Source organism: Sinocyclocheilus rhinocerous, unplaced genomic scaffold (assembly GCF_001515625.1).
Source record: "Sinocyclocheilus rhinocerous isolate Xijiao unplaced genomic scaffold, SAMN03320098_v1.1 scaffold3, whole genome shotgun sequence".
Taxonomy (NCBI): domain Eukaryota; kingdom Metazoa; phylum Chordata; class Actinopteri; order Cypriniformes; family Cyprinidae; genus Sinocyclocheilus; species Sinocyclocheilus rhinocerous.
The window spans coordinates 978,455-991,735 of record NW_015658759.1 but is presented as its reverse complement, the minus strand read 5'-3'; the positions used below and the strand labels follow the sequence as shown (position 1 = coordinate 991,735).

Sequence of the window (13,281 nt, the reverse complement as noted above, 5' to 3'; positions counted from 1 at the left end):
TTTGCTCAGGAAAACAAAATTGCAATTAAATTAAACAGAAAACTTTTAAATTTTTTGGGGGAAAAACAATAACAATTTAAAGCAGTGTTACACTTATTGTTCTTATGCTTAAACACTTTTTCGTCTTTGACCCATATATATATATATATATATATATATATATATATATATATATACTGTGTATATATATATATACTGTATATATTGAAATTTGTTTTAAGAAATTCATACCTTTATTTAGCAAAGATGCACTAAATCGATCAAAAGTGACAGCAAAGACAGTTATAATGTTACAAAAGATTACTTTTTTTTTTTTTAAATGCTGTTGTTTGGAACTTTGTATTTATCAAAGAATCCTAAAAAGAGCATGTACTGTATCATGGTTTAAACAAAAATATTAAGCAGCACAGCTGCTTTCAACATTGATAATAATAAGAAATTTTCTTGAGCTCCAGAACAGCAAATTAGAATGATTTCTGAAGGATCATGTGACATAGAAGACTTTGCCATCACAGGAATAAATTACATTTTAAAATAAAATAGAAAGCAGTTACTTTTAAATATCAAAAATATTCTAATTGCTTCTAATTGAATTTTGATTGTCTATAGTTAATTTTTTTTCACTTATATATATCCAGTCTGTGTATCTGTTTAACTGCTGAGTATGTTTTAATATGAGAATTGCTTTGTTTTTTGTTTTGATGATGATTTATTACCTTTGGTTAAATGATTTTCAGACTGCATCATCTAATGGGACATTAGGGAAGAAACAAGCCCCCGCTGCACCAGTTAAACTTGACAGCAGGCCTGCCAAAAGACATGGTATGTCATTACATTTAATCGTATATATGTGTATTCAAGACTAATTAAGTCCAACAACTGAAACAAATGCATTTTATGTAACTTCTGCATATTCCAACACTTTCCCTCTTTTTCTTTCTCTCTCAGCTCCCGTTGCCATCACGGGTCCCTTGCGTTCTGCTCCGGCTCCTGGCGCAGAGGTGGTGAAATATTCAGTCTCTAACTCTGAGCACATCGTTCCCAGCCACAACATTAAAGATATTATTAAGCAATATCAAACACCGCCCCCAGAACTTATGCCGCAGATACAGAGGTGTGTTTCCTCCTGTGCATTAGCACCTACGTTTCATACAATCACATGATTTTATTACCACTCTTATTAACTCAAAGAATGCCATGTGTTTGATGACAGGCGAGAAGGTAAAGCTTTTGTGAAGAAGCTGAACCCACACGATGAAGCAATGCAGATCCTAAAAACACAGAGTGACAATCCACCTCCTCCACAGGTTTGTCTACCTCTGTCACTTCTGTACTAACCAATTAAAGCATGTCTGAGCTATTAAACATTGCCAGCTAATAACTATTTAACCATTTGTTATCGTAAACAAAGTTATATTCCACAAGGGGGCGCTTGGTCCAAGTCCTGGAGGCGCGTTTAAATTTCAGGATGTTTTTGTCTTGTTTGAAATGAGCTATACATTTATTTAAGTCTATTAATTGCAAGGAATTCATGTTAACATTAAATCAAAATCAGCCTTTATATGCATTCCTGGTCGCATTATGCACATAGTCTTTGCAAACTTTTATTAAATATAATATCTTGCTCTGTGTAATAACTGTTTGTGTAGAGAAAGGCTCCCACTCCAGCTGCCGTGTCCAGAGATGGAGGCCTTAAACCAACTAAAAGCAGCAAGAAGAAAGCACCAGAATCACCACTGGCTTTACCACCACCAGGTAAACAACACACAAACACACTTACGCATAGCTTACAAAAATACTATGGTATTATCACGGTTTTATCTCTTTTTGAACACTACCATGGTATTCTGTGGAGTACCATATAAAAACTATTGCATATGAATGTGGTAATGATACAGTGCCATTGTATCTATCAAAGTATTATAGTATTACCATCTGATACCATCACTGTAACAGCACATTGCCTTTTGTAAGAGAGAAACTGCTGTTCTGAAGTTTGAGGTCAGTAAAAAAAATATACTTTTATTCAGCAAGGATATTTCAAATAAATGCGTTTCTTTTGAACTTCCTGTTAATCAAAGAATCCTGAAAAAATATGTCATGGTTTCCACAAAAACATTAAGCAGAACAACTCTTTTCAACATTGATAACAATAAGAAATGTTTCTTGAGCAGCAAATCAGCATATTAGAATGATTTCTGAAGGATCATGTGACACTGAAGACTGGAGTAATGATGCTGAAAATTCAGGATTTACCATTACAGGAATAAATTACATTTTAAAATATATGAAAATACAAAACAAGTTATTTTAAATTGTAATAATATTTCACAATATTACTGTTTTTACTGTATTTTTTTATCAAATTAACACAGCCTTGGTGATTATAAGAGACTTCCTTCAAATACATAAAAAAATCTTGCAGTCTCCAAGCTTTTGGACAGCAGCGTACATATATAAAGCATATGTTCTCCATCTCTTTTTCGCCTTCTCTCACACACACACACCAGTGTCCAGAGATCTTCCAGTGGAATCTGAGAGCATCCAAACACAATTGCACAGGAGCAGCACAGAGGAGCATTACACTTACACAAACGTTCCCTGGAAAATATACCTCAGGAAGGAGGTGTGTGTTTAATTTAGCTGTTGTTTATAAGTGTGTACTTCATCATTTTGTGGATCATTATGAACACATCACAGTTTCAGAACTAACGCTGCTGTACAAATTGCTGTAGGTCTTCTATCCCAAAGACACTTGGAACCATCCTCTAGTGCTGGACCTCATATTCAAACAGGTGAGTGATACTCCACACAGCACCTTCATAATACGGTCGCCGTGATTTTGCCAAGTAAGACATGTTCCTGGATCAACATCTTTTGTTGATCCTGGATCAATATTACTGTCCAAAAATATAGACTAAACCTAACCCTAACCCTAACCCTACCCATAATTTAGTCCTAAAATCAGTGTAAAATGATAGCTGATTAACAAGGGTGTAGAAGCCTCTAACCCTGATCGTAAGCCTAAAACAGTTATTTACTGAAAAGTTATCCCTTAATTCTGATTGGTTAATTGGAATGTTATTCCAGGATCAACAAGGATGTTGTTGTACTTGGTGAAATCACGGTCACCTTCATAATACCGTCTGACTAAAAAAGTCAGCTAAAATAATAGTAATAATAATATTTTGATAAACTAAAAAACACATTTTTTAAAATAAAGAAATTAGTAATTAAAAGTAAAATAAAACTTGTACAAATGCAATATAGATTTTTTTTTCTATTATATTGTAAATAAATAAATACATTTTGTATATACTCTACTGTTTATTTATTTATTTATATTTATTTTTTTATGTTTTTGAAAGAAGTCTGTTATGCTCATGTTTTTTTTTTGTAGAAATAGTGATACATTTTTTCAGGATTCTTTAATGTTATAGAAAGTTCAAATGAACAGCATTTATTTGAAATTAAAATTATAAATGTTAAAATGTTTACTTATGAAAGTAAAATGATTTTTAAACAAATTTAATTTAGTCACTTTTGATTAATTGTATGCATCCTTGCTGAATAAGAGTATTACTTTCCTTGTAACTTATTTCTGATATTTCAATTTTGTTTTTCAGATTGTTAATGACACATTTACAGAGGTCTGTGTGCACATTACTAAAGAATCCCCCGATCCCCCCCCCCTCTCACCCACTTCACTTCCTGTCAACCTACTGTCCTATCTAAATAAAAAGGCATAAAAAAACCGCCAAAAATAAATCTTTAAAAAAAAATAATAATAATAATTCTGTTCTATTTGAAATCATTTCCCGAGATAACTTGTTCAGTTTACTGTTTATGATGACTACACTGGTCTGTTAGTATGGTACGTGTTTGTGTTTCATAGCACAATACAGCATCGAGCTGGACACAGATGTTCGGGATGAGAGTGTGAAGAAAGCTGTGATTGCAGCTGCCAGGGAGTCATGGGAGATTTATTTTTCTCACCCTTTTCCTGCCTCTGTGAGTTCCTTTTCCTGGAAGACTGTTAGTATGAATGCATTGGGGCTTATGGCCAATATGTCACCTGTGTGTGTGTTTGCAGGGCAGTGTGGGTACTGGAGTGCAGGTGTTGGCGGTGTCTCACTCTGGTATCAAACTTCTAAAGACAGTAAAAAGCAGCAGTGCAGCTCCAGACTACTTCCAAGTGCTCCGTCCGTACAGGTGCGTCATCCATCCAGCCATTCAACCATCTGTCAGCCATACACCTCCTAAAACATCTAAACTCTCACTCTCTACCACAGCTACACAGACATCCTGTTTGTGACCATCCCCTCTCAAAACATGCTGGAGTTTAATCTGATGAATGAGAAATTGATTTTGTTCTCAGCCAAAGCAACTCAGATCAAACATATGATTGATCTCTTCATCTCTCATCTTAAGACGGTACAGAAAGTGCTTTGATTTCTCTTCTCGTCATTTCTTCAGGTGCCTTTACACTGCCTCTGATTTTGTTTAAACATGCAATGCCATACTTCTGAGTTCTTGCGCAGGATTCTGAGTATGTTGTAGCAGAGAGATACTTCATCACAGAGGACAGAGCTCTTCTCAGCTTCCATAAAGGAGATATCATTCATCTGCAGGCCATGGATGGATTAGAGGAGGGTGAGAAGAAGTGTTCTCACATACACACATTACAGGTCTTTACCACAAGCAGTGATGTCTTGCAAGAAAGTTTGTAGTGGGGGAAATATTGGCACCTGGATACAAGACATTGTTTAAGTTTAAGTACGCTAAAGTTTTTTTAAGTTTTTTTTTTAAAGAAATTAATACTTTTATTTAGCAAGGAAGCATTAAATTGATCATTATAAAATGGATAGTTACAGTCCTTGATTCTGATTGGCTGAGCCACGTTCAAAGCTGATGTAAATTACTCTACAAACATACACCTTTGTTTACGTTTGTCTGTTGCTTGGCAACCACTTTGTTGCAACCACAACTGATTCTGAGGAACTAAATTGTTTGGTGGAAAAATGCTGTTTTTATTAATATCATTACACTTTATTTGCTCTGTTTTATTTTGTCAAACCTAACTACGTATATGGAAAATCGTTTTATAAAAGCAATAAGCCCCGTGTGTCAGTCTTGTGTTCCTGTGTCTTGTGTTTCCCTCCCTCATATGCCCATTTTTGGTCTTCCTGCTCCTGTCCTCATTATGTTAATTTGATTCCACCTGTGTTTCCCTTGTTTCCTCGTTATGTTGATTAATTCCCTCGTTTTCTCCCTTGTTACTTAAGCCCTGTGTTTTGACGTCTCGAGCGTCCGGTGTTATATGTCTTTGTGTCCTCCTGCGTTCCTGAGCTGTAGCCTATTTTATTTTATATCATTAAAGTCTACTGGTTTTGAGCAACTCCCGCGTCTCCTCGTTCCCTTGCTCCCCGTGAGCGTGTGACACCGTGAAGCCATGGTTTACAGTGAATTTATAACAGCTAAGGGGCTTTGCGTCGTGCCTAACAAAACGCCCCTTAGCTGTTATAAATTCACTGTAAACCATGGCTTCTTGAGGCTTATTGCTTTATTAAATGGAAGTTACAGTAAGAACATTTACAGTTAACAAATAAATTACAAAAATTTAATTTACAGATTTACAAATAAATCCTGTTCTTTTCAACATTCTATTTATTAATGAATCCTGAAAAAAATTATCAAGTTAAGCAGCACAACTGTTTTCAACATTAATAGTAATAAAAATGTTTATTGAGTAGTAAATCAGCATATTAGAATGATTTCTGAAGGATCATGTGACACTGAAGACCGGAGTAATGATGCTGAAAATTCAGCTTGGTTATCACTGGAATAAATTACATTTTAAAACATTTTAAAATAGAAAACAGTTATTTAAAATTGTACAGACAGGGCCGAGTGGCAGCATCAGGAGCTATCGCTCTCGCTGTGCAGCTGCACATGAACTAGACCCATCACTAGAGGTATATATACACATTATGACTCCATGGATACAGAATATCTCTATGACAAGGTGTTTGGTGGCTGATATAATGTCAGTGCATTATATGTCGTGTTATATAATGATTGCAAATGATGTGACAATAAAAGTGCTGAAATTATTAAACCTTTATTTTTATGCAGTGTTTATGCAGTGTTAAATATTTTCTCAATCTTTGAAAATAAAAAATGTGAACTTTCTGTTTACAGGACTGTAAAAAAGTTATTTCAAATTGTAATAGAATATTTATTTAAATAAAATATTTCTGTTTTTACTGTATTTTTGATTAAATAAATACAGCCTTTCATGAGCATAAGAGACTTCTTTCAAAAACATGACGAAACATTTAAACAATAGTTTACATAGAAATATACATATAAAAATACACCCATCTCTTGTTTTCTCCAGAACCCTATATTAGAGTCCCTTATAGACTTCTCTGACCCCAACATGAACCGGGTTGCTTCTGAAATTTTCCTAGGTGAGATAAGAGATATAGCACAGCTACTCAGTCTGTTTTATTCTTGTTTATTATTTTTTTGTTATGCATCATATCTCAAGATTTATTCCTGTGTTTTTGTTTTGGGTGTAGCCATAATGAAGTTCATGGGAGATCATCCTCTCAGGGGCCAGTCGGAGCAGTTTGTGGTTTGCACCTTCCTGAAGGTAAGGCATAACCTCTCATCCATATGGCCAGCTGTACTGTTACCTATAGTGCACATAGACCCCCAGTTGTGTTTGATGTTTGTTTAAGTTTTGGCTTTAATTTTACTGAAATTCATCAGTTTTTGTAGTTAACAGGTGAATATGGACTGATGAAGGATGAGGCATACTGTCAAGTCCTCAAACAGATTACAGCCAATACCAGCTCTAAACCGTGAGACAGAGATATGAAACTTTTTTTATTTTTTGCTTGTTTGATAGGACTCTGTGTTAAGCTGTGAGTGTTTGGTTGTGATGTGTTGCAGTGACAGCTGTCAAAAGGGCTGGCGGTTACTCTACATTCTGACAGCATTTTACCGCTGCTCTGAAGTGCTCAAACCATTCTTACTCAAGCTCCTAAGAGATGTCTGCAGAAGTCCAGAAGTGCATTTTCATGGAATTTAATATTTCACATTATTACTCTTTTTACTGTATCTGCCAGTCTTTTGTTTGGTAGTGTATGTGCTTTGAATTACAATGTTCATGAATGTTTTCAGGCTGGTCGAAGCTCAAAGCGGCAGCTGTTTCTATTCCCTGGAGGAATTGAGAGACATTTGAAGTTCAAAACCTGCTCCGTATGTCTTGTGTGTCAGTTTATATCTTTTATTGCATGTGATTATAATTGTAGGTTAAGATGAAATTGCTTTGTTTGCAGTTTGCACTGGATGTCATAGAGGAGTTGTGTTATGAGATGGCGTTACAAAGGCTGGAGGCAATGGATGAGTACACGGTTTTCATAGTCACCAACAGAGGTACAGATTGATGTCCTTACACCTCTATAAAGGCCTGTAACTATAAAGCTAACTATAACGATAACTATATTAGTGTCAATACCAACGCATGATAACATTTTGTTCACTATACACAGACGATGCAGTTTTGTCATGTGCCGCTTTAAATGTCCGCACTCTTTAAAGAAGGATGTATTCTGATTGGCTGTCAGTGTTTTTATTGTTCAACAACTGGAAAAAATAGTGATTCCAACGATATTGTTTCTCTGTGCCATTATCGTTATAGTTGTGGGTCTTAAGGCTATTTTCAGAATTGAATACTAGCGAACTATAAACTGAATATTGGAAATAAATGGTAAAAAATTGTATATAATGCAATATACGCAGTATACAAAAAATGCTTCAAAAGCTAGTATTCTTTCTTTATTTTTTCATGACCTCATATTGCATGTTTAATTCAGCGATTGGTAACTTTTATTAGACCAAATGTGACCCTGCTGTGAAAAGTCATTTTTTTGTGATTTACTGTTTTCTACATAAAATCATCCTTCATAAAGATGTAGAACATTCTGTCAAAATATAACCTTTATATCTTTAATATTGACTGAGTAAGGCCATGTCAAAGATTGAAATCATAGTGAAATTAATGGTTGAAATGAAACTTTGATGCTTGTTATCTCATAATTAGATTTTGAGACTTTAGCCTGGATTTCACAGACAGGGTCACAAATAAAGAGTCTGGTTCATTAGTCACACTGGAAATGACAAGTCGAGAGCATTGCATTGAGTGCTATTGATTAAATATTTTATGTATCTTATATAAAACATTTGAAGAAGTTATTTTGCATGTTTGTGCAAGCTGCTTTGCCATACATGAGAGCCAGATGCATTTTGAAGGCCTTGCGGTCTAGCCTAAAAACGCGTAAAAAACGCTAGGCGCACCGGCTCATAATGGAAGCGACGCGCACGCGGTGCGACGCGCTAATTTTTCCAGGCACGTCCGCGCCGCATCCAGATTAAAACATTTTTTTAAGAATGCCTAAACTTTTGGGAAAAAAGTCTCAAAAGGGGCGGGGAAGTCGCTAAATCTAGCTACAAAGTAGCTAAATTGGTAACACTGTGCCGCAAGCACCAACCAATCAGCTTCATCCTTTTCCGTAACAACATTGAAAGCTCAGCCAAGATGAAGGAACAGCTGATCATAGCTGTACAGGATAGACATTTTTTAAATAAATTTAGTAGCAGAGCTACTGCAAGCGATTTTTAGTGGTGCAAATCCATTTATCCTTTGCTGAAACTTCCGCGTCTTCATGAAGTGCGCGGGTCATGGTTGCTTAGCAACGGCAGACGCCTCTGGAGCGCAAGCGCCCGAACGGAAAGCGGCGCGCCTAGCGTTTTCCACGCGTTTTTAGGCGCGACATATGAACGGCCCCTAACAGGTGGAAATCCACAATTAAAATGAAGCCAAGGAAACGAATAATAATTGAGGAAAGTACCGAGAATAACACACTAAAAAAATGGTCTATATGCTCATTAGACAGTGATTGATAACGAAAATGTATAAAGATGGTAGCTAGTCTGAACAGAGACCAATTCAGGTGGTCAGCTGGCATCTCGGCTGTGTCGTTTCTTCCAATAAAGTCTTATCTTGTCTTCTGGAAATCCAACTTTGAATTTTTTTTTCAAGACTTAGAAGATTTTCTCCACCTCACTATATGTGTTTATTTTAGCAAATGTAGGGGAAATAGATACAGGTATTCTATATAGGAATTTGTATATTCTGTACTGTTCACAATATAAATATGCATAACAGCATGAGCAGTATGCCATTCCAAACATACCCCACCAGATTTATTCACTCATATATTTTTGGTGATGTCATCCAGGTCAGAATGTGCGGCCTCTCAATAAGAGAGAGTACATATTAGACATCGCAACAGAGGCAGAACAAATTGATCCCAACTACAGCTTCTGGTTCAGACGAGTCATCTGGGCCCATCCGCTCAAGTTTGAAAACGAGCTCTGTGTCACCATGCACTATAACCAGGCAAGACTTGTTTATTTATCACATGCCAGCTACAGTGCACTGAAACATCTAACCAGAAATCCTGTCCATGTTCAAACTGACAGTATTTAGCTTTCCATGAGGACAAAATAAAAACTAACGGTAGAAACTTCCTGGAATTGCATCTGGTCAGGACACAGTGTTAAGAAAATATTACTGTTCATTACCATTTGGAGTCAGTAAGATTTTTTTTTTTTGGTAAGAAATTCATATTCTTTTCCGCAAGGATGCATTAAATTTAGCAAAATTGACAGTAAAGACATTTATAATGTTACAAAAGATTTTTCTTTCAAATAATAAACAAATAATCCTAATAGAAAAAACGTCATGATCCACAAAAGTATTAAGCAGCACAACTGTTTTCAACATTGATAATAATGATAATAATGAGTAGCAAATCAGCATATTCAAATGATTTCTGAAGGATCATGTGACATTGAAGACTGGAGTAATAATGCTGAAAATTCAGCCATCACAGGAATAAATTACATGTTCAAATTTATTCAAATAGAAAACATTATTTTAAATTGTTTTAAAAACGTTATTTTAAATTGTAATAATATTTCACAATATTACTGTTTTTCGTATATCATTGAATAAATGCAGCCTCGATAAGCATAAGACACTTCTTTCAAAAACATATTTTAAAAAATCTTACCATCCCCAAACTTTTGAACAGTAGTGTAAATATAATAAGTTACTGGAGGACATTTTGTGTGACAATGACATTGAAATCCTAAACCGGTGCATACCACAAATATATCCTAATTGTAATATACCTACAGCTATTATTCCTTCATAATTGTGTGTTTGTATTTGCACAGGTTCTGCCAGACTACCTGAAGGGTCTGTTGAATGTCGTACCTCAGGGAAAGATCAGTGAACAGCAGTTTAACCAGTTTGCCAAACTTGCTGCTCTTCAACACAGAGCCAAAGACAGTCTCTACGCGCCTACTATGTTTCATTTTTAGACAGCCTTCTTTCTTGATGTGACTTTTTTGGTATGAACAGACTTTTACATATACATACAATTTGACCTAATTTTCACCATAAGAGTAATATCTGGAAATCAGAATCACAATCTGAAAAAACTGTGGTGTTTATCCCACAGGATAATCAGCATCAATATCTGCAATCAGAAATATCAACTTAAACATTTCTATATGATCTACATTTTATTGCATGTCAACAATCGTCTCATATGCATCTATTTTGTTTTTTTGTTTTTTAAAAAGACTTCTCTTATGTTAATTTATTTGATTAAATATACAGTAAAAACTGTAATATTGTGAAATACTATTACAGTTTTAAATAACTGTTTTATATGGTTTAAAATTTAATTTATTCAGCATCAATACTCCAGTCTTCAGTGTCGCATGATCCTTCAAAAATCATTATAATATGTGACCCTGGAGCACAAAACTGATCAAAATCTTCAGTCGCTGGGGTATATTTGTAGCAATAGCCAAAAATACATTGTATGGGTCAAAATTATTGATTTTTCTTTTATGCCAAAAATCATTAGGACATTAAGTAAAGATCATGTTCCATAAAGATATTTTGTAAATTTTCTACTGTAAATATATCAAAACTTAATTTTTGATTAGTAATATGCATTGAACTTCATTTGGACAACTTTAAAGATGATTTTCTCAATATTTAGATTTTTTGATTTTCTCAATATTTAGATTTTGTTGCACCCTCAGATTCCAGGTTTTCAAATAATTGTATCTCGGTCAAATATTGTCCTATCATAACAAACCATACAAAACCATACATCAATGGAAAGCTTATTTATTCAGCTTTGAGATGGTGTATAAATCTTAATTTAAAAAAATTGACCCTTACGATTTGCTGCTCAAGAAACATTATCAGTTATAAATTTAAAACGGTTGTACTGCTTAATGTTTTTGTGGAAACCATGATACATTTTTTCCAGAATTTATTTTGATTTTTTTGCACCCTCAGATTCCAGGTTTTCAAATAGTTGTATCTCGGTCAAATATTGTCCTATCATAACAAACCATACAAAACCATACATCAATGGAAAGCTTATTTATTCAGCTTTGAGATGGTGTATAAATATTAATTTAAAAAAATTGACCCTTATGATTTGCTGCTCAAGAAACATTATCAATTATCAATTTAAAACGGTTGTACTGCTTAATGTTTTTGTGGAAACCATGATAAATTTTTTCCAGAATTATTTGATGAATATTAAGTTAGAAAGAACAGTATTTATTTTAAACGTAAGTCTTTTGTAACATTATAAATGTCTTTACTATCACTTTTTATCAATTTAATACATCCTTAATTTCTTTCAAACAAAAATCTTATTGCTTCAACATTTTTGAACAGTAGTGTATTTTTCCTAAGGAATTTTTTCAAGATACAAAGTTGAAATGTTTCCTTATGAAAAGGACACCTCTAGGCACTGTTTTCCACTGAGATGTTTCTAGTTAAAAAACTTTTCACACCTATTCAATTTCAGTGTATTGACAGTGTAGAAATGTTCTCTTTCTGTAGTCATGAGTTGACAGAGTACATCCCAGTTGAGATCTTTGGAAGACAGGGGCCTCAGCAGTGGATGCAGCTGGTTGCTCAACATGTACATGCCATCCAAAGCCTGAACCCTCACCAGGCCAGATCCCAGTTCCTGGGTATTTTATTAAATGAGGCCAAACACCCTCATTTACTATTTACCTTTTTGTTATCAGATATTACCATGATGAAAGGCAAGGTTTGTTGAATGGTGTTTGTGTGTGTACTTCAGGTTTGGTGTGCGCATTTCCTATGTTTGGATCGTCCTTCTTTTACATCCAAAGCAGCAGCAACAGCACCATCTCTGCACCATGCATCCTCGCTGTCAATCAGAACGGACTGCACTTCCTGCACAAAGACAGTCATGTGCGTATTACAAACAGATACAAAGGGAATTACAATTACAAATTACAAAGGGAATGCAGGTCTTAAAAAATCTCTATTTGCCCTTCCACATATTATGGCCTTAAAAGGTCTTAAATAAGAGCAGAATATCTTAAATTCATAAAGCCAAGGCATTAAATGTTGCATACATTGCAAAAAATGTATATCTTCCTCAGTGTTTTTGTCGTTTTCCATTACAAATATCTAAACATTTTTAAATCAAGATACATTTACTTGAGATGCAAAATATGAAGTCTTGAACAAGTTAATGCTTAAAACAAAAACAAATATCTGTCAGTGGGTATGAAATGTTTTCCCTTTGAATACCATTTTTTTTTATCCCATTTATAGATATTTGTCTTTTTTTAATCATAAATTCACTTCTTTTTGATAAATTTCTCAGAAAACAAGACTTCTTATCATATGTAATTTCTGTATCTATCATGAATTTTTTTTCTTTTACATTTGCACTGGAAAACCGTAAAAACATGAGTTTTGTGCAGTGTGATCAGAAGGTACAGTAAAAGTTATTTTGTGTGCAAAAGTAATTTAAAAAGTTGGAAGTTGTATTTTCAAACTTTGAAGTCTTGCTAATAGTAACTTGTGTTCTCCCTAGACATTTACATTTAGAGAACATAGTGACGTATTGTGTTCCCTTTAATGTATTCCTTACATTTTCTTTAATTGGTCTTAAAAAGTCTTAAATTCACCTTCATGAAACTCGCAAAAACCCTGTAATGTTTTCGGTTTTCTAAATTGATTTTCTGTTGGCAGGAGGTGCAGATGAAGTTCCAGCTTTAGCTGATTCAGTCAGCTCTCACACAGCGGCCCAGCGCTGGATCCAGTTACCCTTATGTAGACATCCC

The 13,281-nt window shown here is 34.6% G+C and overlaps 1 protein-coding gene across 1 annotated transcript in view; it reads left to right on the top strand.

The window, feature by feature from the left end:
• Positions 1–13,281, top strand: part of LOC107722926 (unconventional myosin-XV-like) — a 22,311-nt gene that overhangs the window by 8,685 nt on the left and 345 nt on the right. The window contains exons 8-28 of the mRNA XM_016531423.1: positions 738–822; positions 949–1,114; positions 1,214–1,307; positions 1,650–1,755; positions 2,511–2,626; positions 2,736–2,795; positions 3,627–3,678; positions 3,881–4,011; positions 4,094–4,212; positions 4,293–4,434; positions 4,542–4,688; positions 6,359–6,473; positions 6,585–6,658; positions 6,787–6,869; positions 6,961–7,078; positions 7,192–7,269; positions 7,350–7,446; positions 9,312–9,472; positions 10,315–10,448; positions 12,017–12,150; positions 12,264–12,397. Coding sequence (XP_016386909.1) covers positions 738–822; positions 949–1,114; positions 1,214–1,307; positions 1,650–1,755; positions 2,511–2,626; positions 2,736–2,795; positions 3,627–3,678; positions 3,881–4,011; positions 4,094–4,212; positions 4,293–4,434; positions 4,542–4,688; positions 6,359–6,473; positions 6,585–6,658; positions 6,787–6,869; positions 6,961–7,078; positions 7,192–7,269; positions 7,350–7,446; positions 9,312–9,472; positions 10,315–10,448; positions 12,017–12,150; positions 12,264–12,397 — 2,346 coding nt within the window. The remainder of the gene's footprint in view (positions 1–737; positions 823–948; positions 1,115–1,213; positions 1,308–1,649; positions 1,756–2,510; positions 2,627–2,735; positions 2,796–3,626; positions 3,679–3,880; positions 4,012–4,093; positions 4,213–4,292; positions 4,435–4,541; positions 4,689–6,358; positions 6,474–6,584; positions 6,659–6,786; positions 6,870–6,960; positions 7,079–7,191; positions 7,270–7,349; positions 7,447–9,311; positions 9,473–10,314; positions 10,449–12,016; positions 12,151–12,263; positions 12,398–13,281) is intronic.